The sequence below is a fragment of the Theobroma cacao genome, chromosome 9 (genome assembly GCF_000208745.1).
Source record: "Theobroma cacao cultivar B97-61/B2 chromosome 9, Criollo_cocoa_genome_V2, whole genome shotgun sequence".
Classification (NCBI taxonomy): Eukaryota; Viridiplantae; Streptophyta; class Magnoliopsida; order Malvales; family Malvaceae; genus Theobroma; species Theobroma cacao.
In genome coordinates, this window is record NC_030858.1 from 5,857,023 (window position 1) to 5,874,964 (window position 17,942).

At 36.7% G+C, this 17,942-nt stretch overlaps 4 protein-coding genes across 6 annotated transcripts; 2 read left to right on the forward strand and 2 right to left on the reverse strand.

Moving 5' to 3' along the window:
• Positions 1,314 to 6,552, reverse strand: LOC18588607 (kinesin-13A). Of its 2 annotated transcripts, none has more exons than XM_018128233.1 (13): positions 6,440 to 6,552; positions 6,180 to 6,320; positions 5,918 to 6,094; positions 5,386 to 5,574; positions 4,875 to 4,982; positions 4,466 to 4,543; positions 4,305 to 4,386; positions 3,495 to 3,654; positions 3,102 to 3,404; positions 2,640 to 2,858; positions 2,061 to 2,556; positions 1,910 to 1,975; positions 1,314 to 1,830 (listed from the first exon to the last, which is right to left on the reverse strand). In XM_018128233.1, exons 2-13 carry the CDS (start codon positions 6,309 to 6,311, stop codon positions 1,654 to 1,656), a joined length of 2,187 nt encoding a protein of 728 aa, XP_017983722.1. In that variant the 5' UTR covers positions 6,312 to 6,320; positions 6,440 to 6,552; the 3' UTR covers positions 1,314 to 1,653. The 2 variants fall into 2 exon arrangements, with proteins under 2 accessions (XP_017983722.1, XP_007013186.2); XM_007013124.2 differs by having other exon boundaries at positions 5,386 to 5,580; positions 6,440 to 6,551.
• LOC18588608 (probable ubiquitin-conjugating enzyme E2 37) lies at positions 9,075 to 11,809 on the forward strand. Its single transcript, XM_007013130.2, has 6 exons — positions 9,075 to 9,279; positions 9,378 to 9,447; positions 9,541 to 9,646; positions 10,205 to 10,303; positions 10,387 to 10,521; positions 10,602 to 11,809. The coding sequence occupies exons 1-6, from the start codon at positions 9,144 to 9,146 to the stop codon at positions 11,607 to 11,609; spliced, it is 1,554 nt and encodes a 517-aa protein (XP_007013192.2). The 5' UTR covers positions 9,075 to 9,143; the 3' UTR covers positions 11,610 to 11,809.
• LOC18588609 (coiled-coil domain-containing protein 9) lies at positions 12,557 to 13,817 on the forward strand. The gene is made up of 2 exons (XM_018128506.1): positions 12,557 to 13,016; positions 13,334 to 13,817. The coding sequence occupies exons 1-2, from the start codon at positions 12,795 to 12,797 to the stop codon at positions 13,523 to 13,525; spliced, it is 414 nt and encodes a 137-aa protein (XP_017983995.1). The 5' UTR covers positions 12,557 to 12,794; the 3' UTR covers positions 13,526 to 13,817.
• LOC18588610 (G-type lectin S-receptor-like serine/threonine-protein kinase CES101) lies at positions 14,180 to 17,689 on the reverse strand. 2 transcript variants are annotated; one of them, XM_018128505.1, is made up of 8 exons: positions 16,473 to 17,689; positions 16,108 to 16,260; positions 15,829 to 16,022; positions 15,545 to 15,755; positions 15,207 to 15,444; positions 14,945 to 15,095; positions 14,513 to 14,846; positions 14,180 to 14,384 (listed from the first exon to the last, which is right to left on the reverse strand). In XM_018128505.1, exons 1-7 carry the CDS (start codon positions 17,653 to 17,655, stop codon positions 14,544 to 14,546), a joined length of 2,433 nt encoding a protein of 810 aa, XP_017983994.1. In that variant the 5' UTR covers positions 17,656 to 17,689; the 3' UTR covers positions 14,180 to 14,384; positions 14,513 to 14,543. The 2 variants fall into 2 exon arrangements, with proteins under 2 accessions (XP_017983994.1, XP_007013194.2); XM_007013132.2 differs by having other exon boundaries at positions 14,270 to 14,846.

Below are 17,942 nucleotides of genomic sequence, written 5' to 3' on the forward strand. Positions count from 1 at the left end.
TAAGTTTGTGGACTGTGTATGTTGGCTCATCTCTTTCTCTTTTCATTCATTTTAAAAACAAAATGTTCTCAACCGCATGGTTCAAAAAGCACATAAAATAAGATTTCTAAAAGAGTCCACAAAAGGGTTGAATGGGTTTCTCTCATGTCATCAGATGATCGTCCAATGAAAAAATTAAAGACGGGGGATTAGAGGTCCTCTTTTGATTGGGTGGTGGGTAGTGGCTTCTCCCATTTGATAAATCCACCAAAGAATTTTGATGTTGATGTGATGAGCCATTTCTACCCCTTTTTTGGGAGGGTGTAATTGACCCAAAAATGACACGTGGAGACTTTTGAAGCCATTGGGCACTGACAGGTCAGTGAGCTTGGTGCCAATGTGTAACTCAAGGCTGTCAATTTATTGGATTGCGCTATCAATTTTCTATTTTTGGATGCGATAATTAGTCGTATGGGATTTGTTCTTTATACCAGAGAGGAAGGTCATAAAGTGGGATTAATTTCCATCACATTGAAAAAAGAACTAACCGATTAATATTTTCAGTCTTTTATTCTTTAAGGTGTGATCAACAAGAATAACATAAGACAACCGATTTTTAATAGTGTTTACTCATTCAGTAATTTATGGTTTGAATTGATTTTTTTTGTACATTTAATATTAAATTATACACTAAGAAGAAGTTGTCCCACATCGTCTAAACTTGAAATGTCAAGTTTGAATTACTAAAATAACCTCTAAAGAGATCAAGATTTGAAATTGATGTCATTTCATCTAGTTCAGCTAAATGATTAAAGCGCCCAACTGCAGACAACTGATTCAATAATTATCATTTCATTTTAGAGTATTTTGATATTTATAAATTAGTTAAACAGTAAAGAAGACGAGAGGATGTGATACGTACTATTTATTGTGCAATCTAATTATTGGATGAAATAAATGAGTAAGATATTATATCTAAATCTCAACAACTATTAAATTAAGTGCTTTGATATATAAATCCAAGCATATAAATCAGAGAAGAAAAAAAGAGCTGGAAGGTCGCTCCTGTTTCATTCACCAAAGGCAAAAGGCTAGGTATGGGCTGTAAGGGGTAGAAATGTGGTTCGGTGTAGACAGGTGGTGTGCTTTTGCATTGGGTCTGGCTCAGAAATAAGCCTTAGTTAACCTGGTTCGATGGTTCCTGTATGCATGGTCTTGAAAGAACAGCCACGGCTCACTAGATAAAATGGGAGTAACAATAAAATACAAGTCAATAGTCAATACGGGAAAAACAGGAATATAACCCAAAAAAAGCCATACGAGGACACACTTCGAAGCACAAAACAAGGTGTTTTTATTATTAATAATAACATTAAATAAGGGAGGAGCATACATATTTATAATATATTTTCTATGCAGTGTGATATTAACTCAAAAGTCACAGTAGTTACTTGAAGCAACAAAAATGGAGGAAGAAACAAGATTCCACTCTCACCAACCACTCTAATAGGTACTGTCATTCCGTAACCAGCTAACAGTTGGCGGGTCATCAACTGCCTCACCATCAAGGAAGAAATCATCAAATAAAATGCCGGTCCAAATCCACACCCTATCAGTCCCGGGCAAAACTCCACCCTATAGCTGTGGGTTTCACAAGCCCTTTGCAGGTTTAAATCAATTGCCAGAAGATACTAAGACATTATACTCGTTTAAACGTTTTTGGAACTGAGCCAAGCGGGTCTGCAGTTGCAGAATTCCTGCAGCCTTCTGTGAAAGAATGGAATTTAATTTAGAGACATAATTATCCAGCTGATTGCCTGGTTGGTCAGCTTCAACAAGCAGATTCATTTCCTGCAGGGATAATAACAATCAGAACAAAGGTAATCATAGATAAGACGATACAACAAACTACAGCTAGAATGTTACCTACCTCCCTAACAATCTCTATTGTGTCCTCCACTTGTCTTCGGTGAGCAGATACAAGATCTTCCTCTTCCTAATAACAAACAAGACAAATTTCATTTTACAATAAAATACAGTTGGGGGAGAAAAATTAGATGTCCAGATTGATTGATGGATACCTTCAACAGGGTATTCAGATCATCATCTGAATGAGAATGGTTATCATCAAAAGTTGAAGGATCCACGAGCTTTGTCAGAGCATCAGTCTTCCACTTCTCCTCCAAAGCCGGCATTTGGTAGGTCTGTGCCTTCCTATTCATTTTCCGCAGCATCTTTTGTTGCTCATATGTCTCCTCAGTGTAATCAAAATCATCCTCAGTCAAGCCATTTAGACCGCCTCTCTGACCCTTGTTATAATCTGAATATGGTACAGCCACATTTCCTTCTGCCCTCTCACTAGGAACACGATCCACTTTAAAAGGAGGAGATGTATCTCTTTCAATCTGTTTGGACCACCCAAATTTGTTCTTTTCATACGGAACATCAGTTATGTTATCCTCAAATGTCTCAGTTGGTAAAGCTGAAGCCAAGGGCAATGCAGTTGACTCCCTAAGATTTGAAGATGAAGATAGCGTATCCTTCTTGGAGTTGTTCCCTTTTGATAGGCTCTTCACCCTGGGATGCAGGTATTCACAGCATTGCTCAAACAAATATGCAAGTCACTTCTACAATTCAATTTTAGTAACAGAACCACATACCTATCAGCATATCTGAGTGTATTCAGGGTATGTTCACATGATCCCGAGCTTGGCGAAATACAAGATATCATAACAGTACGTGAGTCACCAACAAATGAATCTCTAAGAACTTCAGTTAGCTTACTTCCCCTGAAAGGGATGTGACCCTGGTCATTGTCAAGAGCTCTTATGCATTCTTTTAAAGCAAGTAAACTTTTATTAATTTCAGCACCTTCCATTCTGCAGAAATAGTTAAAAAGCTTGTTATGACTTGAACAGCACATGCTAAATAATGTAGTCGGGGCATCCCAAAATATATGCAAAGGGAAAAAGATTTTGTTATCTAGTTGATGCACTTTCTGGCCTAGTACCTCCATGGAGCACTTCCATGGCCCTATGGCTCCATAAATATGCCTATGCAGTTCATGGTACCACTGCTTTGAAGAAGCATAAACCCAGATGCATGGATTCAAAAATCTTTACCTCGTCTGTTTGTCATTGTCAGTTGTATCTGCACCACGCTCACTTCCAGCAAGATCTATAAAAGAAAGCTTCCCTACAAGTCTTGCAGGCTTCATTTCACTGCCATCAGACGATCTCTTGATAGCAAGCTGAAGAATAGCATGTGACCGTGAGGATTCCTCATTTGCTCCGGTAGTGCCAGTGCTTCTTGTTGCATTTCCTCTCTCAATCAACTCCTTGATTGTCTCAACATCTAATACCTTGTACTCTTGCAGACCCACAATACATACTTGTTGTTTACCATCTTCTCTCATGCAAAGCTTTCTGCAGAAAGTAGAATTCTAATAAGAGAATTAAAAACTATAGGGCAATTTTGTCTAGGTTTCCACATGCATATAAATGGAAATAACTTACTTTCGATCATTGAGGAGATCAAAAACTTTCCCTCCATATATCTCAAAGAAACTGACAAACAGTTGGAAACCTTGGTTCCGATATGTATGGCACATTAATCTCAATATATCTTGAGATGCTTTTAGAGGCAGTGGCTGCATTGTATAAGTCTTTCCACTTCCTGTATGAAAAAACATAGGATCATTTAAATATCATTTGCAAGTATATAATCTGAAAATGAATAAGATATGGAAAATGGAAACCAAGTGAATATTGGAAAAAAAAAAACATTTTCCAACTGCTTAGTGCGAAATACATATACCTTTAAAGAAAAAAATATATATATAGCTAAAAACAACAAATAGGGAATGCCAAGCCAAAATGACCTACAGAAAAAGTCATTTGGATCCACAAAAACATATTCAAAAGGTATAGGTCTGAACTAATTACAAATGGACTTTTCCAAATAGCTTAAAGATGACACTCAAAAGAGAATGAAAAAATAATTGTTTACCATTTATTTTCTTCGAATGAAATTTTTGTAAACTGAGGAATGGTCTGCCTTTCATATCATTATTTAATATTTTTCAAAAGGTAAATTTGATATTCCAAAACAGACCTTTCAAATATGCATACATAGACATTTGCCTAAATACTAGCATTAATGCTTTCCCCTTTACTTTTCAAATATAACATATGTGACAACTCAAACACCATATCAGAAAGACAAAGAAACAACAACCATACCTAAAGACACCAAAGACAACTACTAGAGAACTTCTAGAACAAAGTGTTATAGCATCCACATACTCTTTTAAATATACCACTTACCGGTTTGCCCATAAGCAAAACAAGTTGCTTTTGTTCGATTGAAAATTAGTGGGACTATCGGCTCCACAGTCTCAGAGTACACCTGGAGCAATAGAAAATGAAATCTAGTGAAATTAGCTAAATAACATATTGAATGTATCCACATCTTCTCTTACACTCACTTCCTCATTGCTAACATCTTCATTCAGTACAGCATCAAAAAGAAACTCATGCTTCTCAACATATTCTGTCAGGTCAACCTGCAGATAATAAATCATTAGACCTCAAAGAAAAGACTGCTACAACATCATATAATTAGCCATGAAAGATGTAAAGTGTTACGGCTGTTTGATATCATCATGAGTTACAGAGGCTTTCAAGTAAAAAGTCAATTTGGATTTTCCTGGAAAACCAACACATAGAGCAATTAACTTTCTTGGATCAAATTTTAAATAAGTACTCTCTTGAAAAGGCTATAAAAGTGAATGACTGATGGGGTCCTGAGCTCAAGTTAGCAAGTTCACCAAAAAATAAACCATACATCACCGTCATACAACTGTAGGAAAAAGAGAAGCTTCATCAGCTGCTCACCTTTAGTTTTTTTTCATGAACTGTGAGCGCATTCGAATTTGACTCTATAGTAATAATATCTTCTTCTTTCTTTGCTATTTCCTTTTTGTTCAATGGTCTCTTGCGCACCTGTGTTTGAAGTTATCAATAGATATTTTATCAATGACAAAAAAAAAGTGGCAAACTATGCAGAATGTATGGTTTTCTTTGCCATTTCAACTATCTATAGTTGGTCCAATTCTTTCTTGGCATTAGCCGCAGGTTAAGAATTTCAAAATCTATAACATATTACCTCACTAGGATTGATAGCATGCAAAAAGCATGGCTCAGTATGTCACATTCTTTTGTCTGTAGAACTTTAACTTTAGTTCAGATGATCACTTAGCGGAGCTTTAATGTTTTCAAAATCCACAGCTCATCATATTTCTTGGCACGATTGATCGATGAATTTCATACAGCAATTGTCCAAAACATTAAAACTGATATTTGCTATGCGATGTATGAATCAAAAGGCAGCATTCAAGAAGCATACCACAACTTTAATCTTGGCAACATTGTTGGCTCTCTCTTTATCTACTGAGATGCTTTTGAGAAGGTTATTCTCAGCCATTCCACGTGGCCTGTTCAAAAGTTTGTTGGTAGCTAGATACTGTTCAGAATCATCAAAACTTTTACCACGAACAAGTTTCTGAAGCCCGTATCCTTCATATAGGTTAGGAACCTGCAACTAGAAAATAAAAAAAAATGAAATAATAAATTTATTAGCCAGGAAAGAAGAGCAATTTTCAAAAAATTACAAATATCTTAATTCTATCAGCTACTTATATGATCAATCATTTTTTTGATGGTTCGCAGGTCTTAAAATGCAATGAAAAATACAATGCAGCTATATAATTATCAACCAAATCAAGTAATAAACCAGAAGATCAGATCAAACATCATCAGAGAACAAAATTTATTATTATCAATTAGCATTTAAAATTTTGAAACACAGCAAATAAATCAAAGCATTCATGAGAACAACAGCTTAAAGCTTTAATCTAATTGAAGAAATAGAGTAAAACCTCGGGAAGCAGCTCAGTATCAAATGAATGCAGATCCAGTAAGCCGGGGCTGAGCTCATTGGGCGAGACGTATTCATCGCTGTTCTTCCGCAAGCTGGACGACCTCGAACAAACCGGCGGTGTCCCCGGCTCCGGCGACTTCCTGCTCATTCTTCCCCCGCCATAGTTACAGAAATCCTACATAAACAGCCAAAAAAAATGACGCCGTTGGACAAAATGCAAAAAGTAAAAGTAAAGAGAGCTAGAGGAAAAAACCGAAGACCTGAGAAGAAGGGAAATTGGAGGACTGAAGCCATTTGCTGTTAAACGACGCGTCGAGAAAGTTATCGGAGTATTGCCGTTGATGATGCGCCGTCGAATTAGATCTCGCCATCTGTCTCCCTACCACGCTCATTCTTTCTCGCTATCTCCCTCGCCGGCCGTACAATAAATTTGCAAAGCTTCTTTAGCTAAATTTTTACTACCAAAACAAAATAAATAATAAATAAAGAAAGAATATGAAGAGAGAAAGAGAAAGCTAACGAGAGAAGAAGCAGTAAATAGGAGCGGTTGGTGTGAGATTTTTCGAAGCTTTCTTTTGTTTTCCTCTTTTAAAAGTTCAAACTACCGATACCATATTTGAAAGAGATAGAGAGAGAGAGAGTGTCTTATGTGTGTGTTTGTGATGATATATTTCTTTTTCTTTTTTCGAAATAAGGAGGGGACGCCTATCGAGGAGCAGCGGCGCGTGTGGGTCACGAGAAAGGACGGGTAGAAGAGGACGGGTGGGAGGGGTCCACGAGTGTGGTGTTTTTTGAATCGAGAAAGGCTGCAGGATGATGATTTTGGCTCGCTTCTGTTTTGGACTTTTACGTAGCAATTTTGGAAAGTAAGTAGTGGTGGACCACGCTCATGAAACAGCGCGTGCTTCACGTACTAATGGGCTGGCTAGGGTCTGGACTGAGTGGAGCGGCCAAAGCCGCTTTGTTTGGGTTGGTAAAGTGTCGAAGTGGGGGGCCTTTGTTGCCTTCATGGGCAGAGTTGTTGCTCCTCACGTCGTTAACTGACGTGCGACGCTTCAGTGAATCGCGGACTATGATATTAAATGCTGACTAGGTTTTCTATCTACCATAGGTTGTTAAATCAAGGAGTTGGATTTGGATATATTTGTGGAGCCCGTTTGCTTAATATTTTTTAAGTTACTTAGGAATGACGATTGACTAGTGGCGTAGGCTCTTTAAATTGGTTGGGCCACGCCCACGCCCAATAGACGGTCGGTCCATTAAAGAAAGAAATGCAAGATTCCTTGTTTGGGGTAAGGCGAGGAATTTGGAGATGAATACCACGAATGGGAGGGAAACTTTGAATTTTTAATTTGCAGATTAACGGCAGCATTACCACAACCCTGAGGGAAGCTTTAATTTGAATTAAAATCTGTCGGTGGCATATTTCCTTTTGGGTTAGTCTCAAATTATGACTTTAAATGAACTTCAATCAAAAGTTAATTTTTACTTGAATTCAAATATTTAATTCATTAATTATTACATAATCTTTTTATTTATAAAATAAAATTTGAAACCCCTTTCTCTAATTTCAAAAAAAAAAACTAATCTCTAAATATAACCAATCGAATTCAACTTAAGTAATAAGATGAAGGGAGATTTAGTTAGCGCTTAACTATGCATCGTTGGTTTTTTCACTAAATGGAACATACCTATCTTTTTTTTTTAAAGCAAGAATACACATATCTTTTAAATAATACATACTATAGTATAGTAATATTAACATTTCATATTTTTCAAAAGAAATATCAACATTTTATAACATTGAATCTAACATGAATACAAGAATTTCACATTTTCAAAGTATCATTCAAATTTTTAAATGATATCATGAGGAATAAGATAATAGAACAAAGATCGAAAGATAAAATACGAACAAGTGATTTTTTTTTTCTATTCAAAAGAAAAGAAAATTATGAATTATTATTCTATAGAGTAATGATTGACTTTTTAAACTTCATTAAAAGTGTTGAATGATCGTTTTACGTTTATTTAATAATTTATTTATTTTCATAAATGTATCTTAATGTGATATGCATTAACCTTCTAATTTTTTTAAATTTATCGTCATATTGTATGGGATAATTTTTGAAGTATAGCTCATTGGAAGATGTATGTAACTTTCAATACTTTAAATTTTTTTGTGAATTCTAATACTTGAAAAAAATACTAGTCAGATTTAGCATATTATATATTTGACTTCGACTCTTAATTACTAAGCTAAGTTAGAGCTCAAGCTCTGAGTAACAACTTAAGCAAGTCAAGTTAGAACTTTTTCAATACTTGATTCAAGTGGTTTACGAGCTTAATCAAGTTTTTAATTTTGATAATATATGTATATATAATTAATTTAATAATTATAATTATTTATATATTAAAAGTTTTTATTTGAGTTTTAAGTTTGAATTTGGTTAAGATTAAGTAAAGTTTCAATTTGTAATCGAGTCTATTTTAAAGTAATTCAAGTAACTCAAATTATTTTCAAACAAAACACGAGTTTAATAAAACCTCCCACTATAATCAAAATAAACTCTACCTTGACATTGTATTGATTCAAATTTGCTTGGTTACATCTCTATTTACAACGCACTTTTAACCTAAACTAAATTTCATTTTGCGTTTATTTGCTTTTTAATTTTTTCTCTATCCAGCAATATGGTTCTTCCGCTCCATTCTCCGTCGTCTCTTTCGATTTTTTCTCCTAACGCTCTATGCGCACATCCTAATTAAGACTTCCTTTCCGTTATTTGTTCTTTATTTCAAGAAAATTGCCAGGCACAAAGGATAATGATCAGTGGATTGTAATGATTAAGGAGGAATATTTTCCATTCATATGCTTTTAGAATCAATGAAATGATGAAAGGAAAGGCCACTAGGATTCTAGGATCCATATTCTTGTTGGACTTTACTAATCAATAGTTTTAGATTATGGGCCGGCCTGTGGCCTGTTGGGGCAGCCGACAAGGTGCACGAGTTCAGTCCTCGGTGGTAAAACACTAATCTTGTTCAATTTTTTTACGAGGGAGATAAAAAAAAATTGAAAACTGGAAAAGAAAAATAGATTTCAAAAAGCTTCACAGCCCGCGCAAAATCACAAGTCCAAAATTTTTCATTTTTAAAGCCGAAAAAGAAGAAAAAAAGAAGGCCAAACAGCAAACCGAAATCTCTAATCTTAGAAGAAAAAAATGACACAAGCAGTAAGGCTCAAACTGCGGATGCAAAAGGAGCTAAAGCTTCTTCTCACCGACCCTCCTCATGGCGCCTCCTTCCCTTTTATCTCCCCAGACTCTGATCTCTCCGATCTCTCTTCCATCGACGCCCGTAAGTTCTTTTTTTTTTTTTTAATTTAGAAAATGTTTACAAAGTTAATAATTTTTTTTGAGCAATTAATTGAAATTCACCTCGATGTTGTTTATCAGAAATAGAAGGTCCTGAAGGAACTGTATATGCCAAAGGGGTCTTTAAGATTAAGATTCAGATACCTGAAAGGTATAGCTAAGTTACCGAATTTCAGTTTTTCTTTGATATTTTAAGAAAAAAAATGCGGCTTATTGGGTTTTATTTTATTTTATTTTTTTCCAGGTATCCGCTTCAGCCTCCGATTGTGACATTTGGTACGCCTATTTATCACCCGAACATTGATAATGGAGGTAGAATTTGCCTTGACATTCTCAATCTCCCCCCAAAGGTTAGTTTAGTCCCCTAAAAGGCATCAATATTTCTCTTGGATCATGTTCTTATTATATGCTTGGATTGTATTTGAGGAAATAGTTTGATTGATTACTTGTTTGTTATGAAAGCTTAAACTAATGTGAAAGGACTCAATTTTATATTTAAGTTATAACAAAAAGACTTTAGATATGCATTCAGTCAAAGAATGTTGACCATATGCAATGTAAGGGCTCACTTATCTTCGTGCAAATGGATCAAGTCTGAAGTTATTGGAGTTCAATTTTATTATGTCCCACGGATTTCATTACTTCAAGGATAAGGATACGGTAATTGAGTCCATGGACAAAGTCATAAAACCTGTTGGGATACAAGAATGGATAAAGGGGACATTAAACATGAACAGCCTGTGTTTGAGGTCTATATGTTTTTTAGTCACTGTAAAAGTTCTTTTGACTCCTGATCCTCAACCATGGTTACCTCATTGATTGTTCTCCTATATGATTTCCCAAAAGTGCAAGTTTTGTTTCTTTAATTCATCTGATATATGACAAGGGTCTGATTGTCATCCGAGCAGGGGGCATGGCAACCGTCATTGAACATTTCAACACTGCTTACAAGTATAGGGCTATTGCTCAGCGAACCAAATCCTGATGATGGCCTGATGTGTGAAGCAGTAAGTGGACATTCTCTCAGATGGATTGGTTTAGGCTGATTAATGAAGATTTTTGCCATTTTATATGTTTGATGAATCTGCAGAGTAGGGAATACAAATACAATAGACAAGCCTTTGACCATAAAGCAAGATCAATGACTGAGAAACATGCAAAGGCTGGAGCTGGAGAAAACAGTTGTAGCAATCAATGCACTGAAACTAACACGGATTCGACGATGGTATTAGCATTCAATTTGTTTGATTTATTTCATTCCCTAGCATTGGATTTTATGTTTTTCATATTTCTTTTGGTTTGCAGATGGAAGTTCAAGGATTTGACAAGGAATCAAAACATGGTGCTAATGAGTTTATTCCTTGCCATAAAAAACCGCATGGCATTAGCCAGAAGTTATCACTCGAGTCTACTAGCTCAGACAAGAAAAAAGACAGTGATCAGGATGTGCCTAGTCAGCACTTCTTTCCCTCTGACTCGATGAATCAGATGGAAGGTAAAAGAAAAAGAGAGAAAGAAAATGATGTGTTGAATGAATGCAACCTGAACCATGAGAAAGTTAATGGAAACGGGTGGAAATTATCTCTGAAATCTTCTAATCAATTCAAGGACGATTTAGATAACAAGGAGAATGTGGACCCAAATTACTTATCATCACTCTGTCAACATCGGGCTTCTTCAGGATCATCACTTCTTCAGGCTAGCCGCATTCAAAAACTTGACCAGCATCAAGATGGTAAATCAGCAAACAGCAGCATAAAGAGCAGTTCAAAGCATTGTCAAAACCAGAAACAGCCATGTGGATCTACTGATCCACTGCAAACATGTGAAAATGTGAAAATGCTTGAGACACCTCAGGAGGAATTTGTTGATAGAATGGAAAACGTCTCTGCTACTACGAAATCGGAAAAGGTTAGTTCAGTTGGTAGGAAGCTTTCACTGGGATTGAAGGGCTCATCACATAAACAACAAGAGAGTAACAAAGAGAATGTGACGCCAGTTCATAACTTGATACTTCCAAAACCCCAAACTCCTGGAAAGAGTGGGCTTGGTCGCAAGCTGTCCCTGGGTCCTTTGACCCAAGTGCAACAGAACTGCGGGCATAACCAGAAGCAGCAGTCTCATCGACCTCAAAGTATCGATACTGATGTGGAGATAAAGCAGAAGGGAGGAAAGGAAACAGAAGAATCTCCAATATCTGAGATGGTAGTTGTGCTAGATAGTGAAGACAGCGAGGAGGAAGGGCATGCCTCCTTGAGGTCGAGAATGCCAGTAGCACGGAAGCGGCTTGGGAAGTGGAGCGCTAAAACTTGAATCAAATGGTTGTACCTTCCATTAACCTCTTCTTTGCAAAACTCTCTAATAAAAATTGGGCTCTTTTTGGTCCTTGAATATATGCTTCCGTAAATGAACTTCATGTTTGTACATTTTGAAGTGTCAAGACTCGAAGGTAGATAACATGGTTGTATTGTACCCACAATAGAATCAAGGTAGAGATTTTGCATTTTCATGTATTTCCTTTTGCTCGTTCTTTTGAGGAAAAGTTGAATCCTAGAAGTTGATTTTGGTTAAAAGTTCTATTTTTAGTTGATAAGAATAGGGTTGAGCAAGATGGATATCACATGAACAAATCATTGAATCAAATTGAATTCGGTTATATTAGTTTGGTTGGTCAATTAAAATTGATTAATTTGATTTTCTAAGTTGATTTGGGTGTTTGAATTTTTCAATGGAATCAATTGAAAAATCAAATTTAAATAATATATTTTAAATTATTATATATATATATATTATTTTTAATAATTATTATTTCACTCTCCTAATCGATCATATATATTACACTTTATTTAAGAATGTTTGTTGAATGTTTACTTAAATTTATTTTTTAAATTTAATTTGTATTATATATTTAATTTAGATGTTAGATATTATTTATATATATTGTATTAGATATTATTCATATATAATTTAAATGTTTCAATTAAATAAATTATAAAAATAATATTAAAATTTTGGTTTAGATAATATTGTTCAATTTTTTATTTGTTCGACTGCACTAATTTTAGTCGGTTCGATGATTTTAACGGGAAATTCAATTTATTCGGTTTTTAGTGTTGCTAGGCTGAATCGACTGTGCAAGTTTGGACAGTCCTAATAATAACTATTGGGGTAAGAAATAAAATACTGAAAAAGAAAACAGGGCAGAACGTAGAAATTTCCCTACCCACAATAAGAAGCGGGTGGGCCCACCCTTAAGATGATAGACCCATAAACGCTGAAGGACTCTGTTCTGAATTGTGGGCCCACCCTTACTCAGGGCTGGCCGAGCCACCAGATATCAGAATTGTGGCCATTTGGGAGTTGCGGGCGCGTGGAGACCGACCTAGACGAGTACCAATCGGAGAAAAAGGCAGTTGGTAATATAACTCGGTTTTTTGGTCTAATTTGTGCACTCTGTACCGCCCAGCTGGGGTAACAGTAACCACCAAAAAACCGACCATGGCATCATCCTTCTGCCTCTCCCTGTCGCCGCCTTCCAAAACCCTAGCGCCGCCCTCCACTTCTTCCACTTCCACTTCCCCAAGCCGCGGTTGTAGATGCTACCTCGTCGTCTCCGGTTCTAACGGCATTCAACTGACGAGGAGAAGGAGGCAGCAGGTGGTTTGTATGGCTCCCGAGGAAGAGAAATTGACTCGCCGCAATCCCCTCGATTTCCCCATTGTAAGTTCCTTTTCTTTCTGTCTCTTTTCTTTTTATTGAGCTATAAGTAGCTGTTGGTTGCCTTGCTAATAGGAGAGGGGAATTTCAAGTCAGCGTTGCGATTAAAAGTTTATGCAGGATTTTCGTGAGATGGGTTTAATTTTATTTTATGCAGTAATTGTCTGTGGAATAGTGTTTTTTTTTATTAATGGGTACTGATTAGATAATTCAATCTTTTGAGAAACTTGTTGGTTTGAGAACAGGTTATATTTTCTGCTTTGGAATTTTATTGTCTGAGGCAGTGTGATTTAATATGACCAACTTGGTTAATATGGCAGGAGTGGGAGAGGCCTAAACCTGGGCGTAGACCAGATATATTTCCTCAATTTAGCCCTATGAAGACACCACTACCACCACCATTGCCATATGATCCTCCGGAAGAAGATGAAGAAGAGGAAGAGAAAAAAGAGGAAGAGGAGGAAGATCCTGAAAAAGAAGAAGAACCAGAGAATCCTGAAAAACAGTCCTGAGAAATAGTTGTTAGTATTTGGTTGGTTGTGATCAGTGAAAACACCAGCCGGTTCAGTTTTGTTGTTTTAAGTTTCCAATGGTCGTTACCACTTGCTCGTCTACTTGGTATAATCATCCATTTTGGAGCATGGTGTGAGTGGTATCTCCTATTTTGGGTTGAGGGGATTGTGCAAGTGTCTTCTTGGGGAATTATTCAGGTCAATACAGGGAAAGTTAGGCCTAAACTCCTGTTTTTGTTGTGTCAGGATTCATCAGTCATTATGAGATGAGAAATATAGTTTCTTTTTGATACTCTGTTCATAGCTCTTTTTTCCTCTTGTTCATTTGTTTCGATGACTTCAAATTTATTGAGAACTTAAAATTCAATCATGTTAAATTTAAAGATTGAGTGCAGTGTTAGGGTTAGGAGGACTTTATGGATGAGAAAGAAAAGGAGGTTATATGGGAGGTTATCTGGATGAGATGTTGGACATGTAAGGAACCATGGATTTGGGTTCTGCAAAGCTACTTCTCATGCATGTATGATGTGAATCGTGTGATATCCTCTTGTATTCAGCAAATCTCGTTATAGTTTATCGGGGTGATGCTAATCCAAAAACCATACCTCATTCCATGATTTTAAGAATTTAGTCTTGCTAGATCTTCAAAAGGTATAAACAGAGATATTAATCTCAGATCACAGACCGAACTCCATAACAGAGTTTGCTTGATAAACATCAATCAGGTTGAGGCTCCATCAGTAGTTACATAAATAAAAATCCGTTTTTGTATTCGGTATTTGATTGAAATGCTAAGGGTTCAGGTTCATCATCTATCAAAAGCACCTTGGATGACGGAGTTTCAGCTTTCCCGAACAAACTATCACATTTGAGAAATACAAAATGATTTGATTATATTTATGTCAAGACATGTGCAAGGTAAATTTCTAAGCATATGATATCTAGAAATTTGGAAGGAAAAAACACCTAATTCTTGACGACACCCACCTCAGAAAAGAAAAGAATTGGAATTACATCTCTATCTGGCTTGCATTATGGATATAGAGACGTTATTCACCGAATGACTGCCTGATTTGCCGTCAGGAAATGGTGAGTTCGCTTCACTTTCAGTAGCATATGCAGGTTCTTTTGGCTCTTGTAGAAATATAACATCATTTTTAAGCGAGGAAATAACATCCGACATGGTAGGTCTATCAGCTGCACTTGCCTGTACGCACAGCAAAGCAACCTGAATACAACTCAACAGCTCGTTTTTGGGGCATGATTCCAGCGATCCATCCTTGAGCTCGAGAACATCACCACGTTTCCACAAATCCCATGCCTGCAATCATTTTCAGTGTTGGTGCAAAATGTAAGTCATCCGCAAATTATATTCCTGATAATCCTGCTTCTATGTTTGGCTTTATCTTATTAGCTTACGTGATGAATAAGGCCGGCAGAGGTAGATGATGAATGAAACACTGTGTTCTTCTTGCCACTAACAATCTCTAGCAGCAGTACTCCGAAACTGAAGACATCAGACTTCACAGAGAAAATGCCATTCATGGCATACTCTGGGGACATATAACCACTGTATAAAACATATAAAACCATTGAATAATAGTTAGAAGATGCATGCAGATGCAATTAAGACATTATCAGGGCTACTAAATGTGCTGTCACAAACTTTGTTTCTACTTACTATGTGCCAACTACCCTATTTGTATTGGCTCTGGATTCATTGTGTCCAAAAATTCTTGCCATTCCAAAATCTGATATTTTAGGGTTCATATCATTGTCAAGTAAAATGTTACTAGCTTTCAAGTCTCTGTGTATCACTCTCAATCTTGAATATTTGTGAAGGTAAAGAAGCCCTTGAGCTACTCCTTCAACGATGGCAATGCGTTTTTTCCAATCCAACAATTTCCCTTTTGTGGGATCTGTCATTGACATTGTAAATGTGATGAGTGCCAATTAGTGGAGGAGAAAGCAATGAAATTGTGACGGAAGGCTTGGAAAACAGAAGGATAATCTACATACCAAAGAGAAAAGTATCCAAACTCTTGTTAGACAAGTATTCATAAACTAGCATTTTCTCCTCTTCTTGTATGCAACAACCCAGAAGTTTAACAAGGTTCATATGCTGAAGTTCAGCTATTAATGTAATCTCATTCATGAATTCTTCGAGCCCCTGTCCAGAATTTCTTGCTAACCTTTTTACTGCAATTGGTTGTCCATCCAGTAATGTACCCTGGAGATTAAAATCTAAACATTACTTACCCAAGTTGTCAAATCAAATGTGCATCAAAATTCTTAAATTTTACCTTGTAAACGGGTCCAAAACCTCCTTCTCCAAGCTTGTTGGCAAATGAGAAGTTATCTGTAGCATCAACTATTTGAGAGAAACTGAACAACTTAAACGCTTGACTTTTATTTTCACTTCTTTTGAGATTGTAAATTGGGGAAAATTCAGATTTTATCCCCAGAAATTCCTTGTGTTGGCCTGTGTCTGTTTTTTCTGTAATTGAGTTTAAAGCTGTTTAGGAATCTGGTTAGCTCCATATATAATTCACACATAAACCTCAATACAATCCTTTGCTTACCAGTGCCTATCAAGGATTTCAGTTTTCTCCTCCTCCTGTAGCAGAAATAGCCCAAAAGTAGCACCACAAGTCCCAGTGCAATGGCTAAGATGCACCATAACCACCATCGCTCTTTAAAACTCTTGCCCATGCCTCCTTTTGCATTTGTTTGCTCTAGAACCATTCAAAAGTAAGTTCTGATCCATATTAATATTGCACTCTTGCTCTAATAATATTTTTGTGATAAACATTGCTGTTAGAATCAGAATGTGACTGTCCATCCAAAGTAGGATATTAGAGATGTGATGCCTATTCAAACAGATCTGGCCGATATCCCCGGAACTCAGAACAAACATGGGGTTAAGAAATTAGAAATAAAGACATACCTTTACTACTTCCAAGTTTGAGGCTGTAAACAACTCCGAATTTCTCATTTTGGACGAAACTTGGTTGTTTTCTCCAAAACTGACATCCTGTTCCATCAGGATAGAGACTTCCATAGGCAATGCAAGAACAATCATTCCAGCAGCTGTCGTGACAATCACTGAGAGCTAAATTTATGTTGTTATTGGAGTATGACAATTCAGAACTGTTATAGTAGCCTCTTGTGGGCACAAACAGCTCCGAGCCATTCCTGCAGTTGGAGAGCTTTTGCTCTAGACACACAGCATTAGGATAGGTTACATCAATTTTGCATGAACCAATGGTAGTCTGCTGCCAGGTAGTACGATCTGCAGCTAATGTGAACTGCAAGATTTGCCCCCAAGCATTCAATTCCCATCTTGAAAGAGTAGAACTGTTTATAGCAGAGAAAGAGAAATACTGCTCTTCCGAATTTGAAATAAACCTGAACTGATAAAGATCAACTGTTCTTGTGAGCTCGGGGGCCATCTGAAAATCTCCACCTTTCCACACCCCACTAGTCCAGTAGACATCCTCCCGCCGCCAGACAACCAACTGGCCAGCACCACTAGGATCCATGCCAAGCTTAAAAGCCCCTGTTATCGGGACTTGATTGCTTAACCACGAACTAAGTGTCCAATTATATCCATTCTTAAGATTCATTCCTAGTTTCATTCCTGGCAATAGATTGTTAGTTGGATAATCAAAACTCTGCCACAATATTTGGCCACCTGTTCCATCAGAGTTTACTCGTTCCAATACAAAATTTCCAGTATCTAGTAAAGTGGCAGTCAGGTTATGTGAACTTCCCTGACTGAAATCGAAAAGAATTACCTGTCCTTGACTATGCGTGATCTTCAATTTTCCATCACCATCCAAGCTGAGAACTCCAGATTTATCGAGGATTGGATTCTCAGGATTTGCCACCCAAACAGCTTCGGGATCATGTGGTAGTTTACTGTACCATATCCCCAAGTACTGGTTAGTTGAAGAGGTGGGACTAAAGAAGCCCAACTTGAAAATACCCTTTGCGGATAGTAGATGCTCCCAATTCCTGAGCTGCTGGCCTCGCATCAGCTTAAACAGAATTTCTTCACTAGAACAACTTGGTGTACCCAAGAATAAGCATGAGATTAAGATAAGAAGAAAGTTTCCCTCTTTAGCCATTAAGCTAGATGCTTTGCGATTCCTGATAATCTCCTTTAACTTTCTCTTTTCTCAACTAGATAGTATTTGTTATAAGAAAATGCTATAGCAGCTTCCTTTCGTCTTGAGATTGGACAACTGTTTTTAGTCTCTTTTGTCAAGATTTAGAATTTCAGATCAACTCTTTGAAAAATAAGTTTGAATCCAAAATCTTTATATTCAGCTGAACTTAACATATTCAATTTTGACTTTGAAGTTGGTTGAGGATGTTGCCCCATGCATTGACTTTGAACAAAGAAACAAAGATA

Bases quoted from the DNA above. Each gene is read 5' to 3' on its own strand.
- LOC18588610 (XM_018128505.1), bottom strand. From the start codon at position 17,655: ATGGCTAAAGAGGGAAACTTTCTTCTTATCTTAATCTCATGCTTATTC. The intron at 15,445-15,544 runs GTATGTAGATTA...TGTCAATGACAG, and splicing joins TTTGGATACTTTTCTCTTTG to ATCCCACAAAAGGGAAATTG. The intron at 14,847-14,944 runs GTAAGCTAATAA...AAATGATTGCAG, and splicing joins CTGCCGGCCTTATTCATCAC to GCATGGGATTTGTGGAAACG.
- LOC18588609 (XM_018128506.1), top strand. From the start codon at position 12,795: ATGGCATCATCCTTCTGCCTCTCCCTGTCGCCGCCTTCCAAAACCCTA. The intron at 13,017-13,333 runs GTAAGTTCCTTT...TTAATATGGCAG, and splicing joins ATCCCCTCGATTTCCCCATT to GAGTGGGAGAGGCCTAAACC.
- LOC18588608 (XM_007013130.2), top strand. From the start codon at position 9,144: ATGACACAAGCAGTAAGGCTCAAACTGCGGATGCAAAAGGAGCTAAAG. The intron at 9,280-9,377 runs GTAAGTTCTTTT...GTTGTTTATCAG, and splicing joins TCTCTCTTCCATCGACGCCC to AAATAGAAGGTCCTGAAGGA. The intron at 9,448-9,540 runs GTATAGCTAAGT...ATTTTTTTCCAG, and splicing joins AAGATTCAGATACCTGAAAG to GTATCCGCTTCAGCCTCCGA.
- LOC18588607 (XM_007013124.2), bottom strand. From the start codon at position 6,311: ATGAGCGTGGTAGGGAGACAGATGGCGAGATCTAATTCGACGGCGCAT. The intron at 4,387-4,465 runs GTGAGTGTAAGA...CTATTGCTCCAG, and splicing joins AAGATGTTAGCAATGAGGAA to GTGTACTCTGAGACTGTGGA. The intron at 2,859-3,101 runs GTAAAGATTTTT...CTATTTCTGCAG, and splicing joins GACAATGACAAACAGACGAG to AATGGAAGGTGCTGAAATTA.